Source organism: Mastigoproctus giganteus, chromosome 8, assembly GCF_048544385.1.
Source record: "Mastigoproctus giganteus isolate SK-2022 chromosome 8, ASM4854438v1, whole genome shotgun sequence".
NCBI classification, from domain to species: domain Eukaryota; kingdom Metazoa; phylum Arthropoda; class Arachnida; order Uropygi; family Thelyphonidae; genus Mastigoproctus; species Mastigoproctus giganteus.
Genome location: NC_143582.1, coordinates 150,331,585 through 150,356,249, shown reverse-complemented (window position 1 = coordinate 150,356,249; position 24,665 = coordinate 150,331,585). Strand labels below are relative to the sequence as shown.

Here is a 24,665-nt window from a genome sequence, read left to right as displayed (position 1 = left end):
TGGTATTCATGAATGATACTGATGAAGGCCCATCAGGTTTAATGTCTAAGTTTGCTCATGATACAACAGTTGGCAAGAAAGCCAACAAATCTGCAAATTGCAGTATCTGGACACTAAAAACATGGAAGGAGACCTGATTGCAGTGTTTTAAGTCTTTAAATAGTTGAGTAACTGTTGATGACATACTTATTCTTTGTTGGACAATACACATAAGAGCACATAAAAATTTAAACTGCAGAAGAATAGCTACTAGATAAATGCATGAAAATTTGCTTTCAGCCAGAGATTAATCTGGTGTAATTAACTTGGAACAAATTTCAATCTGGTGTGAAAATGAGTAGTTTGAGTAAATTTAAGGAAGGATTAAATAAATAATTGGGGGGGGGGGAGATCAGCCAGATGTAGATTGTTTTTTGGCTGATGCTGTATAAGCTTGCTTCCATGCATAATTTGCCAACACTGTGAAGCCTTCAAGGTCCATAACATTGATGAAAACGATGTTTTTAAAATTTTTTATCAACAATATTTGTGATTGCCATACAAATATTGTTGAATGAAAAGAGAAGGTTCCAGAATTACCCCATGGGCTCACATCTGGTGAGTATGGGCTTGGCACACCCAGGGTCCTCAGCTAGATATCATCATTCTCTCTCTCTCTCTCTCTCTCTCTCTCTCTCTCTCTCTCTCTCTCTCAGGGTAACTCGGGTTTTGGCTGGTGCAGCATAAGCCTCAGGCTTCCTTGCACCATATGGCTAATCATAATAATAATAAGAAGAAATCACAATAACTGATGAAAATTAATTATGGAAAATTTTCAGCACAAATTAGAAAGTTGAGACTAATTAGGGAGAACATTAAAACTTGAAAAAAAAACTGCATTACTAATTTGTATGGTGAAATAAAAATTTTTCCACAAAGTCATGTCAATTTGTTGAATTGATATTTCAAAGTGAAAACTACTAATGTTGCATCCTATACATAAATAGCTTTGGTGAACAATATTACATGAAAAAAAAAGTAATGGCATTATTTATAATTTTTTAAATTCTGATTTTAATATTACAGTGTTTTACAATAAAATTAAAATAAGAACACATTAATATTGTAAAGCTTTTATTTGCAAAATTTTTATTTTTAAAAAATTTCAAAATTTCATGGAAAAATCTCAGTCCACAAAGCCCGCTGCTATTGAAAATTCACTGCAAGGCCTACCCACATGTGAGAAACTCAACACCAAAAGAGTTAAGACGTTTATGATTTGGATTTTTGATTTCAGTTTTATTGATGCAAAAATGACAGACTATATAATAGGATAAAGTCAAAATTTCGAAAAAAAAAAAAAATAAATAATATATATATATATGCATGCATAGAAAGGAATAAAAGGCAGTATATATATGGAGTAAGATTAAACTGCTATTTTATGTATGTGTATACAGATTAATAATTTGTAAAACCTTAAACTGTTGCCACATTGTCTGGTAATTGTCAGATAAAATCTGGGTGTACATGGCTCAATCAGATGGTTAAAAGCATTTATTTTTAAAATTGTAGATAATTAAAATATGCCAGACAGATAAAACAGTGTCACACTGCTGGCACATAGGTCATAAGTCCTCAGCAGAAAGGAATGTATCCTATGTGGAGCCAAGCAAGAATAGCTTCTTCATTATTCCTGCACAGACTAGACTATTGAGTTCTGATCACAGGCTTAATCTGATATAATCTGTTACTAACTTGCCCATGCCACAAATCTTGCCACTGTGAATATATCTTATTATGCATTATTTACTTGTAATCTGTACAGGGCCAAGATTATTCATGGGAATTGCTAATTTGGTTACGATAAATTTAAGAGGAGTGGTGTATTTCATCACTGATAAAGCCTGTAATATGGTCAAAGAATCTGTATATAATAAACTGTTGATATTAGCAATTTCTTAATTGTACAGTGTACAGCTTTGCAATGTATACTGCATTTTGGGAGAATCTGCTTTGATATATAGTCTGAAAATATGGCATCAGATCCCACAGACGATCAACAGTGTAAACTGACAAGAAGTCAAAATGTTCAACTTTGTGAGCTGAAAGTAGATGGTTGTTGTTGTTGTTTTTTGGCGCAAGGGCTACTATGACCAAATTGCGCCTAATTCTGTGGAGAGACACTGAACAGATCAGTAAAGCGAGTTTATAAGAGCATATATATATTAATCTGTTTCAGAAAGTGAAACAATTCAGATAGATTAGAGTTATCTCCAAGTATATGTCTTAGTTCAAGAGATTCGTTCAAGTTACGGAGGGATCTAAATGTTGTGAATCTGATAGACTGATAATGATCGCACTCTATAAGAATATGTTTTATAGTTAGTGGTGAATCACAATGCATGCATACTGGGGGGTTATTTCCTTGCAATAAATAGAGATGCGTAAGGTGGGTATGTCCAATACGTGCCCTGGCAAGTACAACTTCTTCGTGCCTGTTTGAGCGGAAACTAGATTTCCATACCTGCGGATTCTGTTTTATATTTCGTAACTTGTTATTTAATTGATTATGCCAAATTTCTCTCCATTTTTCATTGCATATTCGGTGAATGATAAATTTATAGTCTGTGAAAGGAATCTGGATATTGTCATTGTCAGTGGGATTTCTTGCTGCTTTATCTGCATGCTCATTTCCTGGTATTCCAGTGTGCCCTGGGATCCAACAAAAAGTAACACTCTGCTTATTTTTATGAAGATCCAATATTTGAGTTTTTATTAGATTTATCAATGGATGTGGAGAGCGAGAATTGCCTTGGAGCGCTGTCACTGCACTTAAAGAGTCTGTATATATTATAGTCTTTGGTGTGGAGTTAGTAGCAATGAAGGTCAAACCCATCTTAATGGCATAGAGTTCTGCAGTGAAAACACTGCATTCCTGAGGCAACGAGACAGAGACTGTTGATGTTGGTAGAACCACGGCAGCTCCCACAGCTGTGTCATTTTTGGAGCCGTCAGTATAAATTTGCAGAGTTTGTGCATTTGCTAAGGAGTGGGCTGCATGTATTTTCTGAAAGGTTTCGTTGTTCAGGGATTGTTTCCCCCAACGTTGAAAGTAATAATCGCATGAAGGCATGCATGCTTTCCATGGAGGTTGCACGATTTCTCTTTCTTGATGAATATTGGTCAAATGTATATTCCACTGCTGAATTAGTTCTTGTAGGCGGATTCCTGTAGGTTTGTTTTCATGAGGTTTATTTCTAAAAAGGCTTACCCATTGGGGATCATAGAGGTGTGACCAGATAGGATGATATGGAAAACTATTTATTTTAACTGCGTAGTTGAGGAGCAGCATCTTTCTCCGAAGGTGGAGTGCAGGTTCATTGGCTTCTATATATAAGCTTTGGATTGGCGAAGTCCTGAATGCCCCAAGAGCAATCCTGAGCGCACTATGTTGTACTGTGTCAAGACAGGCCAACAGAGTCATTCGAGCGGAATCATAAACTGGAGCGCCATAATCTAATCGCGATCTTATTAAAGCTCGGTATAGATGGAGCAGAGTATAGCGATCAGCTCCCCATGTCATGGATGAGATAACTTTAAGTATATTCAGCTTTTTCATACAGATAGTTCGTGTTTGTAGTATATGCTTCTGGAATGTCAGTTTGGTGTCAAATGTCATGCCCAAGAATCGGATATTGCTAGTGGTTGGTATCGGTTTATTTCCCAATGACAATTCGGGTTCTGGATGTAACTGACGTTTTTTACAAAAGTGAATGGCAACAGTTTTGGTTGCGGATAGACGATAACCATTATGTGAAGTCCATGACACTATTTTGTTTATGGAAAGTTGCAGTTGTCGTTCAATAGTACGCATATTCTGTGAATGGCAGGATATTGCAAGATCATCAGCATACAGATAGATGTCTACATTACCCAAAATGTTGGGAACTAAATTGTTTATCCTGAGGGCAAAGAGTGTAGCACTGAGTACCGATCCCTGCGGTACACCTTCTCTTTGGACAAAAGATTGTGAAAGAGCATTACGGTATCTCACTTGAAAAGTTCTATTTTTAAGATAACTCTCTATGATCATTGGGAGTCGACCTCTGAGTCCTATGGCATATAGGTCTTGTAGAATACCATAGCGCCAGGTGGTGTCAAATGCTTTTTCAATATCTAGGCACACCATGACAAAATGTTCTTTTCGGATAAAGGCGTTTCGTATGTTACACTCGGCTTTCACCATCAAGTCTAATGTGGATCGGTTTTTGCGGAAGCCGTATTGATTACAGTTAATGACTGAGTGGGATTCTATGTACCATACAAGTCTATTGTGTATCATCTTCTCTAATGTCTTGCCCAAGCAGCTGGTAAGGGATATTGGTCTATAGTTGCATGGATTCGTCTGATCTTTTCCAGCTTTAGGAAACGCTAGCACTGTTGAATGACACCATGAGCGTGGATAATGGCTTTCGGAGAAGAGCCGATTCAGAAACAGCAATAGGGAATTTAATGCCTTTTGGTCTAGATGTTGCAGCATGAGGTAATAAATCCCATCAGGACCTGATGCCCCATTTTTTGATGTTTTTAGAGCGTCCTGTAGTTCCAAAAGCGTAAACGACTGATTATATGGATGTGTTAGTTTTGTGCTGAAGTTTAATTTGCATTTCTCAGCCCTTCTTTTATGTTGCTGAAAAGATGATTCATACGCAGCAATATCTGATATTTTGGCAAAATTTTCTGCAAGAGCATTGGCTATTTCAATCGGTGAAGATAAGTCTTGTCCGTTCCATCTCAGTATTGTATGGGGCGTTGGTAAAAATCTTCCATTCAGTTTTTTTATTTTATTCCAGATTATTCTGCTATTGGTATCTTTCGTTATAGTAGAGGCAAACTGGATCCAAGAATCTTTTTTAGCCTTTTTCCTTACAAATCGTGCTTTTGCTTTAAGTTTTTTGAAATTTATAAGGTTCTCCGTTGTTGGGTGTTTTCGAAACAGGTTCCATTCCCGATTTTTCTCTTTTTTGGCAAGCTGGCACGCATCACTCCACCACATATTTACACGTTTAGAGGAACCAGTACGGATTTTGGGTATAGCCTTGGTTGCGGCATTTAGGATCTCAGTTGTGATGTGTTGTGTAGCATCATCGATGGATTTATTTCTGATAATTTCATTGTCGAATGAGATATTAGAAGCAAACACCTTCCAATCTGCCTTGTGAAATTTCCATTTTAAGTGCATATTATTTGCCTGGGGTATTCTAGATATTTGGATTTCACAAATTATCGGATAATGGTCGCTGTTTAGGGGATTATCCATTGTTGACCAGCGAATGAGGGGATACAATGTTGGAGAGCAGATTGTTAAGTCTATAGCTGTAGTTGTTCTAGTAGCGAAATGAATGTAAGTATCTGCACCAGTGTTCAGCAGTGTTAGATTACATTTGTCAAGTAGCGATTCCAGAATTTTTCCTCGTCTGTCTGTATGCGGGGAGCCCCAGAGTGGATGGTGGGCATTAAAATCCCCCAGTAAACAGAAGGGGGGAGGGATCTGCAGCAGAAGTTCTTCTAGATCATTATAAGTATATACTTTGTTTGGTGATAGGTAGATTGAAACTATTGTTAGCATGATTCCTAAGGAGACACGTACTGCTACTGCTTCTAAGGGGGTCTGCAGTGGAATATGTTTAGTAGGAATTCTTGAGTTTACAAGAATGGCCACACCTCCATGCACAGTGTTATTGTTATTTCTGTTATGCTGATATATAGTATAATTCTTGATTTTTGGGATTACGTTTGGTGGTAGATTAGTTTCTTGTAAACATATGCTTACCGGACTATACTGTTGGATTAGGTCATAGATATCATCAATGTTGCTACGTAGGCCTCTACAGTTCCACTGTATGATGTGGTCCATTATTTGTTTTTAGTAGTTGGGTTTGGTTCAGTCTGCCTTTTAGGTCCAGTATGTTTCTGTCTCTCCAATTTTATTCTTTCTTTTTTCGAGAAAATTGGTCGTCCGGTGTCCATGTCATCTTCTGCGTGTAGATCTAAGATTGTCTCATCCTGGTTGATGTTTTCATCTGTATCCATATTTGTTAAATTTGGCTGAGTTTTCTGCATTGGAGCTACTATCTTAGTTTTTATGGTTTCTGAGGAGGACTGCGATGCAGTTGACGGTACTGTAATTGGCGTATTATTGGCACGACCTGTCGCATGTTGTTGTTTAGTAGATTGCTGTGAGGCTGAGAGTATTTCTCTAGCCCAGTCTGCAATAGACACGGATGGGGGAACCGACACGTCAGTTTGAGTGGCTGCTGACTGATATTTCTTTGTTGCTGCTGCATAGCTGTGTTTCGGTGTAGTAAGCATAATTTGTTTCTTTGCCTCCTGGAAAGTCACTTTCCACTCTACTCTGTATTTTTGTATCTTTTTCCCTGTTTTCCATAGTTCACAGGTCCTCGAATAAGCGGGATGTTGGCCTTGACAGTTCGGACAATGTGGCGTTTCAGCATCACATTCCGTTTGTGTGTGAGATTTTGAACCACAGTTTGGGCACACAGCATCCCCTCGACAGACGGTCTGAGAGTGCCCAAACTTTTGGCACTTATAACACCTGATGGGATTAGGAATGTAGGGTCTTACACGGCAGTTTAGATAGCCGGCTTTAACATTCAAAGGTAAATTTGGTGTGCCAAACGTTAGGATGATGTTTCGTGTGGGAACAAGCTGACCATCTTTTCTGATCATAATCCGCTTAGCTTGTGAGACTTTCTGTTCTTTTAATTCTTGGACCAGTTCTTCATCTGTGACATTCATCAAATCCCACTCAGAAATTACCCCTCTGGAGGTATTTAGTGTTGCATGTGGTGTAATTTGCACTGGAATACCACCAAAGGTTGAGAGGTTCAGCAGAGTCTCTGATTGCTTACGACTCGCACTTTCTATAAGCAAATCTCCGGATCTAAGCCTTTTCACCATTTTAGGCGAACCTGATGAGCTTTCCAAGCATTTCTGTATCAGAAATGGGGAGAGCGTATTCATGCATATGCTTGACAAGGAGTGGAAGATTAGGAAAGATGGGAATTCCTGTTGCTCTTTGTCAGTTCGCAGTCTTTTCGACTGTGATGTGTCATGGTCTGTGTCATTGACTATTGGACCTGATGAGCGTCGAGGCTCAATTGGAGGAAAATTATCAAATTCCATGTTTGCTCCTTTTAGCCCCGGGAGAGGGACTTTCTTCTCCCAGGTTACCGGCCCCGCCACGTGGAGGCAGGAGCGGTGCCACCAGTGACCAAGCGAAAAGTGGTTAGTGGTTAGTGTGTTAGAGAAGTTACTTATATATATAATAGAAAGGTGTCTTTCCTTTCTTGTCAGGAAGCTTACTTCTTTATTTAGGAAGAGCCAAAATAAATAACTTTATAAAAGAAAAGGTTTTAACAAACTCTCTAATCAGTCGCTTGGAAAAAAGACGCTTTCAAATCGCTTTGTATATCGCTTTGATCACTCGCTTGGCACTCGGGGCCGAAAGTAGATGGAAGATGGGGTTCACTCAGTTCTTTAAGGAGAAGTTGCATGCTGGAACATAAGCAAGCCAGGGAGGAAGGGGGTTGCCTTGGTGATTGGCCAGCTTTCCATCATAATATGTAAGTCTCTGGGTAGCTCCTGGAACCTGAAAGAATGGTTGGCAGTCTGACAGGTCTTATAAAGGTTTTCCTGGTGTGGCTCAAAAAAAAAAAAAAAAGATGTCCATGTGGAGCAGTGTGGCAGGAATTTCAGTTTGAAAACATACTGTAGAGATAACTGCTTCCATCAAAGCAATAAAGGTGGCTTATTTGCTTCCTTGTAAAGACTGTGCTGCCGCAGTAATATGAATAGCCTGATGGTGGATGGGATTCAGCCATTGACGTACTAATTCTGGCATATGCATATACTTGGGACCCATAGTATAATTTAGATTGCACAAGTGCATGATACAGATGTAATAAGGTGCAAGAGTCTATGCCCTACGAGGTAGAGGAGATAGCTAAGATTATGCTCAAGACCTCACATACACTTTGTGCACATCTGATGAATGTGTGGAAAGAAAGTCAACTTTTGATCAAAACACACAAGCCCAAGAATTTTGTCTGTGACTGCTGGAATAGCATCTTATCCACTTCTCAATTCAGGTTCAGGATGATGATTACACTTACAACAAAAATGAATGAAAGTGATCTTTTGCAGCAAGAACCTGACTCCAAATGGAACAATGAATTGATCATACAAGATTCCAAACCATATATTAACACTTAATCAGTATTGAAAATTACTCACCACAGGGATTCGTTTCCAACCAAACATGGGAAAAGTAAATAAAATTTATACAGAAACTTGATTTTTTCATTTGTATTTGACCATAAAATATTTAAATGAGAAACAATCATTCTGAGATAGGACTCCTGGTGCCATGGCATCCAGCTAAATCAGGACCTGAAACACATTTTAGAAACGCATAATGATAATAAGATTGGTCCAAAATAACATGTTTCTCATGAGGATTTCCTAAGTGACCAATTAAGAAAACTAACAAAAACAAGCAATATCAAAATCAACCTGATTACTGTAACTTTGATCTTAATCATCTAAAATTCATTGCATGTGACTCAGAGCAAAAGAAAACAAGGTAGCACAAATACCAATGAGCATAAAATCAATATTTCTCATGGGATAGACAAATCAGAAACAGCTTTGCATAGGTGGAAAGCAGGTCACAATTTTAATATGCCTCATTATGTCTAAAAGAGGGTATAACTCTCAAAATAAATATTTATTCTATGGTTGTTCTGTTTAATTTAGTCAAAATAAAGTTTTACTGTTCATAATATAACATTAGAGTCAATTCTTTACAAAGTTGAAATCTATCTGACATGAATGGATTCAGGTGGAAAAAATGCAAGAAAATAAGATGCATATTTGGAGGTGGGGGGCAAGGAAAGAATGAGAAGTAGACTCAACTTACCAATATAACTCCTAGACTCCATAAATCACAGGATTCATGATAACCACGGTTATTGCTATTATTCTTTACCAGAGCTTGTTTCAAAACTTCTGGAGCTGCATAGTGGAGGGTAAAACATGGAGTTTTCATAGGCTGATTTTCTGAAGGCTTCAGTCTGGCAAAGCCAAAATCTACCACTTTGATAACAGCATTATCTCCCTCATCAGCAAACAGAAGATTCTAAAAATATAACCAAGCCTAATTAACTTACATACGTACTTTTTTTTTTTTTTGTACTGACACATGATATTCTACAGAGCTGTACAATTCATTCCAAGTAATTTTGTAATCATCTTTATTATAAAAACCATTATAGACTATGCTACAACTATTGAAGTATCAAGTAAGAGCTAAAATATTGTATGTCAGCGAACAGGAATTTTATCAATGTTGTGCAAGAGAGGAAGCAAATGCAGAGATCCAGGCTCTGTCCTCAACATACTACAAATATATCTATCATATATTATGTATAAAATATACATATGATATGAGAAAACAAACCTTTTCCAAATAATGAATTTCTGTATATCTAAAATAAATAATTTAAATTGAATTTATTTTTTTTTAAAAAACTTTTAACAAAAAGCAAATCCAGGTATCCCCTACTATATGTTGATTTGCAAAACATTGCTGCTTAAGCCACACAAATGAGACACTTCAAGGTCACCTGCTGCCACTGTTTTAATAGTTTTATTTTATGATGCAACCTTAAGTGATAAGGGTACAAGTAATGTGTATACATAATAACTGAGCAATGCTATGGAATTGTATCATCTGGACTTTGTGCTACATTTGTGGCATCTTGTCTGCAGCTCCAGTTTGTGTTCATAACTTATGTTCATTATGAAGCTGAAATAATTAGATAATGAATGCTATACCTTGCATGCATTCTAATTTTTCTCTCTTCCTATAATTTGAATACTGTGTTCTCCATTGATAGCAACAAGCCCAAGCTTGTGCTCATTTTAGAAACATCTATGTAGCCAATCTAAAATTACTAATATAACATTTAATTAATATATCTATTATTAATTAATTTGTATTCCATACAATACTCAAGGTACAAAATTCAGGCAGAAATATTTGAAAATATTGAAAATAAAATTATTAAAAAAAACGACCTGTAAACTTGAGACTACTTTTAAATCACAATCCTTCCACAGACTGATTAGCACATTCCAGAAGCATGGTTTGGTATATACAGTAGTATCTTGTGTACAGCATGCAGTTCCTCATACAAGGGTTCCCCCCAGATCCATGCTTTAACAAAGGTTGCAACATGTAAATTCTGTATTTCATAATCACCCAGGAGCATCTTATTTGGCATATCATGAGATCACTCTGAACAGCAAAATTTCTTGTGAAAAAAATCAGAGCAATAGACACTCAGGATAATTATACAAGACTTTTGATTTCAAAAACTTTAGGAATGAAGCTATATTGGTGACATTTCAATTCATTTAAGGTTAGACACCCTAATGTAATTTCTGATCCTAGTTTTTCAGTGCATGTGCGATAATACTTCACTTGCTACCAAGCACTGTATTTCAAACTTCCGTCTTCACATGCAGAAGGTTGGCCAGTCCTCAAAAACAGTGTTGAAAAGGTCACGGCAAACTTAATGTTAGGCAGTAAATTTTAAAGGACTTGTCTTTTGCTGTCTCACTTTGAAATTGTATTGTGCTCCTCTTATTCTGATGTTAATAACAATGTCTTTGGTTTTTAAATTGAGGGTTGTATGGCTATTCATTGAAGGCTAAAATTCATAATTTTTAAACTTTGTAAGTTCCTAAATTGTGTTTATTTTTGAATTATCTTGGGGAAAATAAAATGGTACACCTTCAATTTATTCAAAATATTTACTAATTCAGGGAGTACCGGACTTGTACCAGTCCTCTGATCAAAGATGGCATTTTCACTTTAACAAATCATATAACAAACCTATAATCATTAGCATTAGCATTAGTAGAGGCATTTGATGCAAGAAAGCAAGCTTATGCAGCATCAGCCCAAAAAAAAAAATAAATAAATAAATAAATAAAAAATAACCACTTCCACTTCACCCCTCTGTTCGTTCGAAATACCTGTCCAGCTGAGCCTTAAACTTATTTAGGCTATCAACTTCCACTACAAGGGATGGAAGTCTATTCCACCAACAAACCACCCGCTGGCTAAAGGCAAATTTCCTCACGTCTATCCTACATCTGTCTTTTCTCAATTTGAATTTATGCCCTCTCAGGTGATTATTCTGAGCAAGAGGAAGGATCCCATCAGCATTGAGCATGCTCAAACCATTCAAGGCTTTATACACCTCTATCAGATCACCTCGCCGGTGCCTAGTCTCCAGACACTGTAATTTGCAAAACTTAAGCCTTTCTTCGTAAGAGCACCCCTTTGTTCCATTCACTAATCTTGTTGCCCTTCTCTGTACTCGTTCCAGCATCTCTACATCCTTCTTGAAATGAGGCCTCCAGACCTGTATACAGTACTCTAGGTGTGGTCTGACCATTGCCTTATACAAGGGAATAATCACCTCTTTATCCCTGCTAGAAAAATTCCTATATATCATCGACAATACACCATGAGCTACTCTTGCAGCCCTTCTGCACTGCTCAGAAAACTTCATGTCTGCCTGCACAACCACCTCCAGATCTCTTTCATTCTCTACCACTGTCACTGTAGTACCACAGAGTTGATACGCTGCTCTGGGGTTGCTGTTTCCCATATGTAGTACTTTACATTTGTCAATGTTAAACTTCATTTGCCACCTCTCAGCCCATCTGCTCAACCTTTCCAGATCCTGTTGCAGTAGCTTAGCGCCAGTAGTGTCCTTGACAACCCTGCCAACCTTCGTATCGTCTGCAAACTTGGACATTAAGCTTGATATACCATCATCAATATCATTTATAAATACACAAAACAATAATGGACCCAATACTGAACCCTGAGGGACTCCACTAATAACATTAGTCCACAATGAGCAGTGTCCATTGATTACTACTCTCTGTCTTCTCCCCCTCAACCACCCCTTTATCCATAGCAGCAATTTGCCTCCAATGCCACACTGCTCCAATTTGTGCAGCAGTCTTCCATGTGCAACAGTATCAAAAGCCTTTCTAAGATCCAAGTATATAATATCAAAGTTATTAGCTGCATCCAGTTCTTTTGTGACTGCATCATAGTATCCAATCAAATTGGTCAGGCAAGACTTCCCCTTAACAAAACCATGCTGTGTCTGAGCTATAACTGAAGTCTTGTCTAGATGATCCCGCAGTGCTTCTTTAACCAGTGCCTCCATTAATTTTCCAGGAACAGAAGTTAAACTAACAGGTCTATAATTACTTGTGTCAGCCTTTGATCCCCCTTTGTGAATTGGGCTGGGTCACATTTGCAAATCTCCAGTCCATGGGTACTTCCCCTGAGTCCAAGGAAGCTCTCATAATTATGGCTAAGGGTTTGCTTACTTCCTTTGCTGCCTCCTTTAATATAACTGGATAGATCCCATCCACCCCAGGTGCCTTTCTTGTATTTATCTTCAACAATTTCTCCTCCACTTTACTCTCAGTTATTACAAGATTCTCTAGCTTACTGCCAGAGTTGAATACACCTCTGGCATTCCCCTTGCTGAATAACTCCTCGTGTGTGAATGTCGATGCAAAATATTCATTCAGTTTTTTAGCTACCTGAGCAGGATCATCAACAGTTGACCCATCAATATCAAGTGGACCAATCTGATTCATCCCCTTCCTTCTAGAATTTACATAAGTAAAGAACTCTTTGCTGTTTTTCTTCGCATCCCTTTCCAAAGATTTCTCGTAATCTGCCTTCGCCTGCCTAACCTCCTTTGTAACAGATCAACTAGTATCTATCATAGGCTTCTGTGTCACGTGTTAATTTGTATGTATCCCATGCATTTTTCTTCTCTGCCATATGTCTCATTAGTTCATCTGACATCCACTTAGACCTAAACCTTGAACAATATTTCTTAGTTGGTATGTAAAGCCTAGTAGCTTCCAAGATAAGTTCTTTGAATGCTTCCCATTTTGAATTTGCTGTTGGTAACATCATGAGTTCGTCCCACTGTATAGAATTTAAATACTGTCTCAGTCCGTCGTAGTCGTCTTTACGAAAGCAATAACCCTTTCCTTTACCCCTAATGGTAGTTACCTCTTTGAGTAAATCCCACTTCAGCACACTGTGATCACTGCCACCTAGTGGTTCATTTACCTGCAGATTCTTAATGCATGAAGAATCACTACTGATAATCAAATCAAGAGTATTACTCCCTCTACTTGCCTCCCGAACATGCTGATGTAGAAAACAATCATCCAATAAATCCACAAAAGCCTTGCTAGTGTGTGAGTGACCATCCCCCAAATTCCAGTCAATATCTGGGAAATTAAAATCCCCCATTATAAGATTCTGATTTACTGCCCCACTATTTCCCCGTACAGTTTCTTATTATACTCATCAGAGTCATTAGGCCTACAGCACACTCCTACTCTCAATTTTCATCTCTCAATGCTTATGTCACACCAAATTGACTCGACACTGCACCTTCCAGCAATGTCGACTGGCTTCACTTCCTTGGATTTTATGTATTTCTTAACTAATAGCATAACCACTCCTCTCTTCCTACCCTGTCTATCCTTTCTGTAGACATTGTACGCCCCAAATTCCAGTTCTGCATTCCTTATATCTGTGTGACACCACGTCTCTGAAATCACCACAATATCTGCCTTTGATGTTTTGAGCAATACCTCAAATTCATCAAATTTATTTACTAAACTCCTAGCATTGGTGTACACGCAAGTATACAAGCACCTGTTCCTATTCTTAGCTACCCTAACACAACCTATGTGTTTATTTGTACCCCAATGATTCCCAGCAGTCTCTGAAATATCCTGCATCTTATTTTCCAGGCTGTGGCTCATTCCAATAGAAGCAGTGCAAGAATCACTTTCATCTCTGCCAGTGGCTACTGGCAATCTATTAGTCCTTGTATCCTCCCAATCTGGCAGTTTTCCGACCCACCTAACACTGCCTCGATAGCATCAGCAAACATTCTTGCACCCTTTCTATTTAAGAGTATCCCATCCCTGTAGAAGCAGTCTCTCCTGTTAACAAGTACAGACCAGGCTGAAAAAAATTCTACCCCTTGAGCCTTGCACAATCCTTCCAGGGCCGAATTGATTGACAGGGCTCTCATCATATACTCCCTCCTATTGTGTCTGGGCAGAATTGCAGACGCTTTCAAATTCAACCCTAATTCATGGCTTTTTTTCAACAGTGACCTGTACTTGTTAAGTAAATCCGCCGGTCTCCTACTCTTAATATCATTAGTGCCAACGTGTACAACTATATCACCTTTTGTGCCCTTAAAAGATGATATCCGCTCTACAACGTCATCAACCTTTGCCCCTGGCAGACATACCCTGGTCCTGTTCCACCTATTCTTTTTACAAAGCATGTTTCCCGTTTCCCTGACAATAGAGTCACCAACAACTACTAGTTCCTTTGGGACCAGCGCATTCTGCCTTGGGGGCTGCCGCTGTGTTGCATGATGACCAATTGCAAGCTCTGGCATTGGTGTGGGCAGCTGAGAGCTTGATGGGCCCCTCACTCTTAATCCTTTGAGGGCATCCACCCTGTCCTTCAAGCTCTCGTATAGGCCCATAACAATGCTGAGTTGTCGCCTGATTTCCTTACACTCCTTGCATCGCGCACACACAAAGACATCCCCCATGGCAGTATCATGTCCCGTACCTGACTGCTCCACAAACATCAAGCAAGTAGTGCATTTTAATAGGCTGTGATTCAGAGGGCAACTGCCCCCCTCAGTTCTCCCCTGAGCCACAGCACTCCCATTAGCTTGAGCCTCTTGCTTTGCTGCTCTGGTCAGAGTCATGATTTCAATTTAATTTCAATAAAATTTCAATTTAAGCACAAAATTAAAACCCTAAACTTATATCTCAACACAGTTATAATGCTATATTTATGTTTCAGTATCGAGTGTTATCTACGAAATCCCTTTATATAACTTCCGTATCAAGTTAAGTATTAATTATTTATTTTTACTAATTATTTATGTTATGTAACCCAAGTCGTTATATGTATAGTGAAAAGTACAATTTAATTGACAATGAAGTTCAACAAGATTATTATCTGATTAATTTACAATATTATGTACTATACTATACTATACTATATTAAGCTTATGCTTTCTATTATCTCGTAACAATGGCGGCAATTACGAATGGTAAACACGTGGATTTGATACCCTTTCCGATACTAAGTAATACCTACAAAATCTCTATCTAAGTTACTTTAATCTAAGTATCGTAAATAAGAATATAAAACTACTCTAGAAAATAAGTTAATATGCCAATTTAAGCTAATAAAACAGAAAATAAATCAGAAAAAACTTCTCTGTTCCAGGAGTGGCAAAAATGTACGTTCGCACAGGCTACTCTCGTTCTCACTCTCTCGTTCTATAAGTTTGATTTCTGTTCCAAGGAAAATAATGGAGTTGGTGGTTAAAGAAGTAATCAGAATCATCTTGACAGGAAAGCAGTTATAAGGCAATCAGAGCAAAGATTTGTTGTGTGGAGATCTTGTCTAACAAATCTGATTAGTTACTATGATGCACAAAAACAAAGGAACTGGATGCAAAAAATAAGGATAAAAAAAATAAGTTTATATACTTAGATTTCAGTAAAGCTTTTGATACTGTTCCAAATAAAAGACTGTTATGGAGCAAATTGGAGCAGTAGGGCAAAAGAAGCAAGTTACTGTTACAGATGGTTAAAGGGATGGTTGAGTGTCAGGAGAGAGAGAAAATAGTCTTTATCACACACTGCTCTTCTTGGATAAATGTTATAAGATGGACTCAGCACTGAACCCACAGGATTCTGTACTGGAACCCTTACTGTTATCAATATTTATTAATGATATTGATGAAGGTATATGAAGCACAACATCTAAGTTTGCAGATGATACAAAGGTTGGCAGGTTTTTAATGACAGGAATCAAGGCATACTACCATAACAAGACCTAGAAAAATTAGTTAGCAGGCTAAGAAGTGTGCAAACAAATAACAAGCTATTTCAAATAAAACCCAAACCACAATTATGGACTTCTAGCCTTTGTAAAAATAGAAAAGAAGAAGTAATCTTAGCCAGAATCCGAATAGGTCACACTCGCCTCGCACATCTATATCTGCTTACAGGGAATGATCCTCCTCAGTGTGCGCACTGCTCGCAACCAGTAAAATATATACTCGTCGAATGTAGCTTGTTTAACAACACCCGACGAATGGCTTTTAGTTTCATTTCATATCTGCAATAACCTCTGTCTCTCAATAGCATCATAGGTAAAGAAGCAAATCTCTCTGAATTCTTTTTCTATTTAAAACAAATTCAAATGTATGACCATTTCTAACTACTGTGCAAGCAGTTCTTATATGTAAATTCAATTGATTTGGGAGGTGCAATATAACCTAAGTTGCCCTTGCACCAGAAAACACCACAACAACAGCTGAGAAGTGACAGTTGAGGTTTAACATTTATAAATGCAAAGCACTGCAAATGGGTTTCACTACTATGCATTTCTCAATGTAAATGCAAGGTACTGCAGTCAAAATAACATACCAAATGGGCAGTACTATACTCAAAGTAATGGAGAACATAAAAGACCAAGGGATAATTGTACAGTTTAACATGACGTTCCCTAACCAGTGCAAACAGGCTACTAGGACAGCTCATGAGATTCTGTCTATGATATACAACATTTTGCCAGCAGGGACAAGGTGAATTTCCCATTGTATAAGGAAATGGTTAGGTCAGATCTTGGAGTACTACATACAGAGCTGGAAATCTCATTTTAAGAAGGCTGTGAATCTGTTGGAATGGGTGCAGAGAAGAGCAACAAGATTAGTCATTGACACAAAAAGGTACTGTTACAAAGAGAAACTTTAGTTCTGCAAACAGCATTGCTTGGAAAGTTGACACCTGTGAGGAGACAGATTGATAAGTTTAAGGCTTTAAATGGCTTGAGTAAACTAAATGCAATGGCATCCTTAATCTTGCTCAGACAATACACATAAGGGGAAATAAATTTAAATTGAAAAAAGGATGGTTGTAGGAGAGACATGTGAAAATCTGTTTCCAGTCAGAGTAATTCATTGTTAGAACAAATTTCTATCTGGTGTTGCGGACGTGGGTAGTGTGAATAAATTTAAGGAAGAATTATACAAATTACTGATGGGGCATAAGCTTGCTTCTCTGCATCATTTACTACCACTAATATTAATATTAATGAAATATCTCTACAAATCAATTATTGTATTCATCATGTTTACCAAGCACTCCCATAAGGCTGCTGCTAGTAATCATAATGAAAAGAAGGCACAGAAAAGTGTCAGCTTGCAAGATGAAATGTACATATTGAATATATGGCAGCAAATGAGCAAGTCTAGGAAAATTGATCGCCAGCAATTCACCACCGCATCAGTTTTTCGCATAAACAATTTACCGCCGCATCAGTTTATTGCGTTTTACCATCTAGAAGCAATGAGATGTGTTTGGTCAAATCATAAAAAGTTATTTTTTATTTAAGTTTCTGCCTTAAGCTATGATCAGCATATTTTTGGAATTCTATGAACTGTGAGGGAATAGTACGGAAATAAAAAAAAAAAAAAAAACACTTGTATGGAAATATGTAATTTAATAGGTAGATTATGTTATGTATTTTAATAGTTACATGTATCACAAAAATAGTCAAAAAATCCATTCTTTGAACAATATAACAATTGGTTAATTTTAAACTAAACTAATTATAATATTAGGTATGTCATAGTACACTGCAAAAATTCAAAATGCATGTTTATGCAATCTTCAGAATCAGTCACGTTGGGATAATTAATTACCAAGAAACTGTAATATTTACAACACAGTATGTAAATTATTAATAAGAAATATTATGCGCTATACCTTTTAGATAATCAACAATATCACCCCGTTCATCGTATGCACTAACAAGCCTTTTAATTCATTCATCACAATACTTTTTTTTGTTGCCCGGATCACTTCCACTTAAATATTGTTCAATGCACATTTCGTTAATACTTTGTTATTTTTTAATGCAATCGATAAATTTCCAAATGTTGGGATGATAAGCAGCGACTTGTTCCTCACGTTAAAAATATCCTACTTAAGTTAAAGGAATTAAGTAGGTACCTACCTAATTCCAATTTTGGAAAATAACAGGCAATTAAATTAAAGCACCTGGAATGGTATGCATTTCTAGGAAATGTATACCTAGCATATAACTTTCATTTTTAATTGCACTTAATTCTTAAATAACACCTATAGAAAAGCCTTATTTTCAATTTAAAATGACCAATAAATTTATATAAATTATATGTATCGCCTGGCGATAAAATATGCTAGCCATCATTTTTAGGCTATAAATTGTTTATAAACTTAAATTTTCTTAAACTTTCGGTGATAAACTTTCCTAGACTAAGTCTAGGAAAGTTTATCGCCCGCAATTCACTGCCAGCAATTAATCGCTAGCAGTTTACAGCCGCATCAGTTTATCGCATAAACAATTTATAGCCTACAAATGATGGACTCAGGAGAGGACTCAGGGGAGGTCCCCATGGACTGGAGATGTGTAAATGTATCCCCAATTCACAAAGGGGGATCGAAAGGTGACACGAGTAATTACAGACCAGTTTGTTTAACTTCTGTTCTGGGTAAAATAATGGAGTCACTGGTTTAAGATGCATTGCAGGATCATCTAGACAAGACTGCAGAAATAATTCAGACACAGCATGGGTTTGTTAAGGGAAAGTCTTGTCTGACAAATTTGATAGGATATTATGATGTGGTTACAAAGGAACTGGATGCAAAAAATAATTTTGATATCATATATTTGGATTTCAGGAAAGCTTTTGACACTGTTGCGCATGGAAGACTATTGTACAAATTGGAGCAGAATGGTATTAAGGGTAAGTTGCTACAATGGATAAAAGGATGGTTGAGTGGGAGAAAACAGAGGGTGGTAATCAATGGGTGCTGCTCTTCGTGGATTAATGGAGTGGAGTCCCACAGGGTTCGGTGTTGGGTCCACTGTTGTTTTGTATATTTATCAATTATATTGATGAAGGTATATCAGGCTTAGTGTCGAAGTTTGCAGATGATACAAAGGTTGACAGGGTTGTTAATGACAATAATGGCAGTGTGCTACTGCAACAGGATCTACAAAATTTGGGCAGATGGGCTAAGAAGTGGCAACTGAAGTTTAACCTTGACAAATGCAAAGTACTGCATATGGGTAGAAGTAACCCCAGAGAAATGGGGTTACTTCTACCCATATTGCTGGAACTGTGTAGTACTATACTTAAGGTGGTAGAAAATGAAAGAGATCTGGGAGTAGTTGTGCAGTCAGATATGAAATTTTCTGAGCAATGCAGACAGGCTGCCAGGGTAGGTCATGGGGTTTTGTCAATGATATATAGGAATTTTGCTAGCAGGGGAAAAGGAGGTGATTGTCCCTCTTTATAAGGCAATGGTCAGGCCATGCCTTGAGTACTGCATACAGGTCTGGAGGCCCCATTTTAGGAAGGATGTAGATTTGCTTGAGCGTGTACAGAGAAGGGCAACAAGATTGGTGAGGGGAATGAAGGGATCCTCTTACCAAGAGAAGCTTAAGTTCTGCAAACTGCAGTGGCTGGAGACTAGGCACCTGCACGGTGATCTGACTGAGGTGTATAAGGCCTTGAATGGGTTGAGCAAGTTGAATTCTGATGGGATTCTTCCTCTTGTTCAGATTACAAACCTAAGGGGGCATAAATTCAAATTAAGAAAAGAGAGATGTGCAGATTGTTTGTTATTTGGTTTTTAGGAACATTAGCAACTAAGGCCATATTGCTCCGGGGATATGCGGTGGTCATTCTCTGACCTTTCCGCATCCTCCGTATTTGGTGGGCACTGGCTCGAACCCCAGTCTAATCAAGAAGCGTGTGCTACGCACTGCTGCTCCTGCCCACCTGGCTACGGAGGCGCCAGATGTGCAGAAATTTGCCTTTAGCCAGCGGGTGGTTAATTGCTGGAAATAACTTCCATCTGTCGTTGTGGAATTTGATAGGTTAAATAAATTTAAGGAGGAACTGGACAGGCATTTGAAGGGAATGGTGTGATTTTTTTTTTTGGCTGATGCTGCATAAGCTCATACACTTGCTTTCTTGCATCACATGCCACTACTACTACAACTATATTATCATTACATAAAGGTTGTTTAAAAGCAAAGTGGATAACTACAGACACTCAGTCTGACTTTCTGTAGTTATCCACAGACAGTCAGTCTGACTTCAGTGGTAGGAGAAATCAAGGAGGCAATGATCAAGAGTGCAATACAGGGTCTTTAGATAGAAACAGAATTCTGTTTCTATCTAAAGGAGAGACTACTTGGTTTTGTAATGGGAAAATCATGTTTAGCCAATCTGGCTGGTTACTTTAACAATCACTCATTATCTGATGCAGTAAATAATTTCAACATTCTTTATTTGTGTTTTAGAAAAGCATTTAACATGTTCCTTCACAAATGGTTACTGTATATGCTGGAACAAGAACATGGTGCAATCACAGATAGGAACTAAAGGTCCTACCTGTGATCCCACCCTCTGCTTCCTGCTCTGCAATAACCCACAAAGATTTGGTGTGGCTGCAGGGCAGGACGCAGAGGGTTGTGATTAATGGTTACTCTTCAGATTGGGTGAATGTAAGGAGTGTGGGTCCCTCAAGGATTGGTACTCAGACCACTGTTTCTAATTTTCTTATATCACATTGGCAAATCTCGATCCTAAATCATGTGAAAATTTTCAGATGATTTAGGATCAAGAAAATAGTTACTAATCAGCACTTCAGGACAACGGAACACATTCACTGCCTGCTTGACGAATCTGTGTCAGTAAGTATTGTCATCCATCAGGATGAAAACCAGACAAATTTGTCAATAAATTTTTGCCAGAAACAGACTAATTCAGCCACAGTGAGAATGCCCAAAAGTCTATGCTCCCACCCTACAAACTAGAAGAGGGTCAAGTGCATGATTGTTGAACTCTGTGCATGAAGGACAGAAATTCTAGGTGGCAATGAATAGAAAGTGGAAATTAAGTTTTAATACACTTGGAAAAAAGCGACCCAAAAATAACATTACACTTGAAGTTGAATTAACCTGTAACCATGTGAGCCAGTGATTTTCTTTTCCTCACAAATTCACTTGCTTAGTGGGGTAAAAAAGTTACCCCATTTATAACCTTTAAAAACTGGCAAGAAATAATTCAAATGTTCAATTTTTTTGATACCACCTTTATTTAGAATCTTTTCTGAATATAACTGTGAGAAATTCATTTTTATATTAAAAACAAATATTCTTAATTAATTTTGAAAATAAAACACCTCTGCAGAACTTCAGACATGTTTTTTATCCTCATTTGAATATTATCTTATTATTATTTTTGACTGATAGCAAGCAAAATGTCAATTGAAAAACTCATGTGCTTTGGCAACTGGACATGAGAAAAAATTTTTTTATGATGCAGAGCCAGAGCATAATAACTGGATTCACTGCCATAAAGCAGTAAGAGCATGCTTCACTGACTAGATGTAACAGGTGCATGGTAATTTTAAAATTATATTTTTCAACACATGCATATAATTATTGAGACTAGGCTTAACTTAGTCCTGCATTTTTATTTTTTGCACAATAACTAACAAAGATTTCTGGAATTTCTAATGGCATAACCAAGAAAAAAAAAAACTTTCATCGAAAGGTACCAGCCATTTCAGCTGTATGCACAGAAATGAAATTAATAACAGATATGTGAGGGGTCTCAAAGACCCTCCATGATTGGCTCCAGGTTAAAAAAAAAGTAGATAAAGAGAGGGATTTACATTACAATATGAGAGGACATGAAGAACCACTTATACTGTGCACTCTTTTCTCTGGATAACAGGTATAATTGTTTGTCATGTATGGCATACATAAAAACTGCAATAAAAATTCTTAGAAACAGGTCATATAGTTCAAGCTTGGTTTCAAGCTACTTTCAATGCAAATAAAAACCCACAAATCATTTACTCTCTGTGTTAGCCTATACAATAAAATAAGAAATTATTATATAAAATCATAATTACTTGCCTCAGGTTTTAAATCTCTATGTACAACTCCCCTTGCATGCATAAAATTTACAGCCGAAACAAGCCTCCGAAATATCTGTCCAGCTTCTTTTTCTGTAAATCTGGCTTTTTGCCTAATACGGTCCAACAATTCCTTTCCTTTCAGCAGTTCCAGAACAATGTAAGTATGAGCCTGGAAGAAGTTACAAATGGAATATACATTGAAAAATCAAAATGACATAACATGACAATATTCACTATATTTCTAAATGTGTACACCCATTACATACATGCACCACCTATAAAATAAAGGCACAAAAGTTGACCTTGAACCTTAACCTAGTTGTCTGTCAAGTGACATTCAACATGCTCACTTGCTTTGCAATGAAACAGATTTTAATTACCTCGAGTTTTTGCAGTTTGCTGGAAATATTACAGACAAAAGAACTGAGCAACGGATCAACTGCAAATCCTTAATAAAACTAAAGAAAACCACTGAAAGTTACGAGTTATGTCAAGTTTATGAGAAAGATACTATATCAAGCTCGTGTTTGATATAAAAGAATTTTTAGAATGAAGAGGGAATGTGGAAGATGATGAAACAACCAAGCCACCCAGTATCCATGGAAACTGATGAAAATATGGACCATGTAAAGACAATGATTGGCAGTTATCACATCTTTCAATATTAGAATGGTTGCACCAGAACTCAATATCGACAAAGAAACAGACAACTTTTAACTGAAAATTTAGGCATGAGAAAAGTGCATGTGCAAGACAGTGACAAAAATTTTGAATGAAGACCAAAGAACTCATTCTTATTATTATTATTATTAGCCACATGATACAAGGAAGCCTGAGGCTTATGCTGCACCAGCCAAAAAAAAAAAAATTCCCGAGTTACCCTGAGAGAGAGAGAGTTCAAACTCATTTAAGACTCCAAGTTTGTGAATATGTTTTGAAAAAACTGAAGAAGAATTTGAAGTGCTGATTAAGACATCCACGGTGAATATTGTTGGGATATCAGAAATGGTGCCACTCAGATATAAGGAATGCAGAATTGGAATTTGGGGAGTACAATGTGTACAGGGAGGAGGGGTTATGCTGTTAGTTAAGAAACACACACAAAATCTAAGGTAGTGCATCCTGTTGACATAGATGGACAGTGCAATGTTCAGTCAGTTTGGTGTGACATAAGCACTGAGAAAGCAAAAATGAGGGTAGGAGTTTGTTATAGGACTAATGACTCTGATGACTACAATGAATAATTATACAGAGAAATAAAAGTGGGCCAGTAAATCAGTTTGAGAGGCAACAAGAGGGAGTAACACCCTTAATCTGATTATCACCAGTGATTATACATGCTTTTTTTTTTTTTTTTTGTTAGTTTGTTGGCGCATCGGCTTCTGTGGCCATAATGCAACCTCCCAAAGTTTTTGCATTTTTACTCTGATCCAAGCCCAAGGCGAGATTCGAACCAGTGACCCTTGGGTTGCCAGGCAGTCACTTTACCCACCTGGCTGGCCCGGTCGGCGATTATTCATGCATTAAGAATTTACAGATAAAGGAACCTCTAAGTGGCAGTGATCACAGTGTACAGATGTGGGATTTACTTAAAGATGTAACTACCATCAGGGGTAAAGGGAAGGGTTTTTGCTTTCGTAAAGGTGACTACGGTGGTCTGAGACAATATTTAAATTCTATATGGTGGTACCAACTGATGATATTACCAACAGCAAATTCAAAATGGGAAGAATTCAAGGAAGTAATTTTGGAAGCTACTAGGCTTTTTGTTCCAACTAAGAAATACTGTTCAAGGTTTATGGATGTCAGATGAACTAATGAGACTCATGGCAGAGAAGAAAACTGCATGAGATGCACATAAATTGTCAGGCGACACAGACGCCTATGGCAGATACAAGCTAGTCTTTAATCAAGTTACATAGGAGGTTAGGCAAGCTAAGGCAGATAATGAAAAATCTTTGGCAAAGGAAGCAAAGAAAAACAGCAAAGGCTTCTTTACTTATATAAACTCTAAAAGGAAGGGGATGCATCAGATTGGTCCACTTGATCAGTGGTTTGACTGTAGATGATCATTCTAGATAGCTGCCAAACTAAATGAGTATTTTGCATCTACATTCACACATGAGGAGTTATTCAAGGAGGAGAGTGCCAGATGTTTATCAACCTCTAACAGGGAGTTAAATGATTTTGTAATAACAGAGCAAAGTGGAGGAAAAATTGTTGAAGTTAAACATAAGAAAGGCACCTGGGGTAGATGGGATCTATAGAGTTATATTAAAGGAGGTGGCAAAGGAAGTAAGCAAACCCTTAGCCATAATTATGAGAGCATCCTTGGACTCAGGGGAAGTCCCCATGCAGTAGCATAGGAATGCCTTGGCATTGGGGCAGGTGCTAAATGTGCCGGTATCAGATGGGTGCCACTGGCAGGCCACATC

At 37.6% G+C, this 24,665-nt stretch overlaps 1 protein-coding gene across 2 annotated transcripts in view; it reads right to left on the bottom strand.

Moving 5' to 3' along the window:
• The window catches only part of LOC150081915 (ribosomal protein S6 kinase alpha-5-like), a 624,627-nt gene that overhangs the window by 4,221 nt on the left and 595,741 nt on the right, over positions 1-24,665 (bottom strand). For both annotated transcript variants that reach the window (XM_090379821.1, XM_090379820.1), the window contains exons 13-14: positions 22,229-22,399; positions 8,984-9,202 (exon numbers count right to left, since the gene is read on the bottom strand). In XM_090379821.1, the coding sequence (XP_090235947.1) occupies positions 8,984-9,202; positions 22,229-22,399 (390 nt within the window). The remainder of the gene's footprint in view (positions 1-8,983; positions 9,203-22,228; positions 22,400-24,665) is intronic.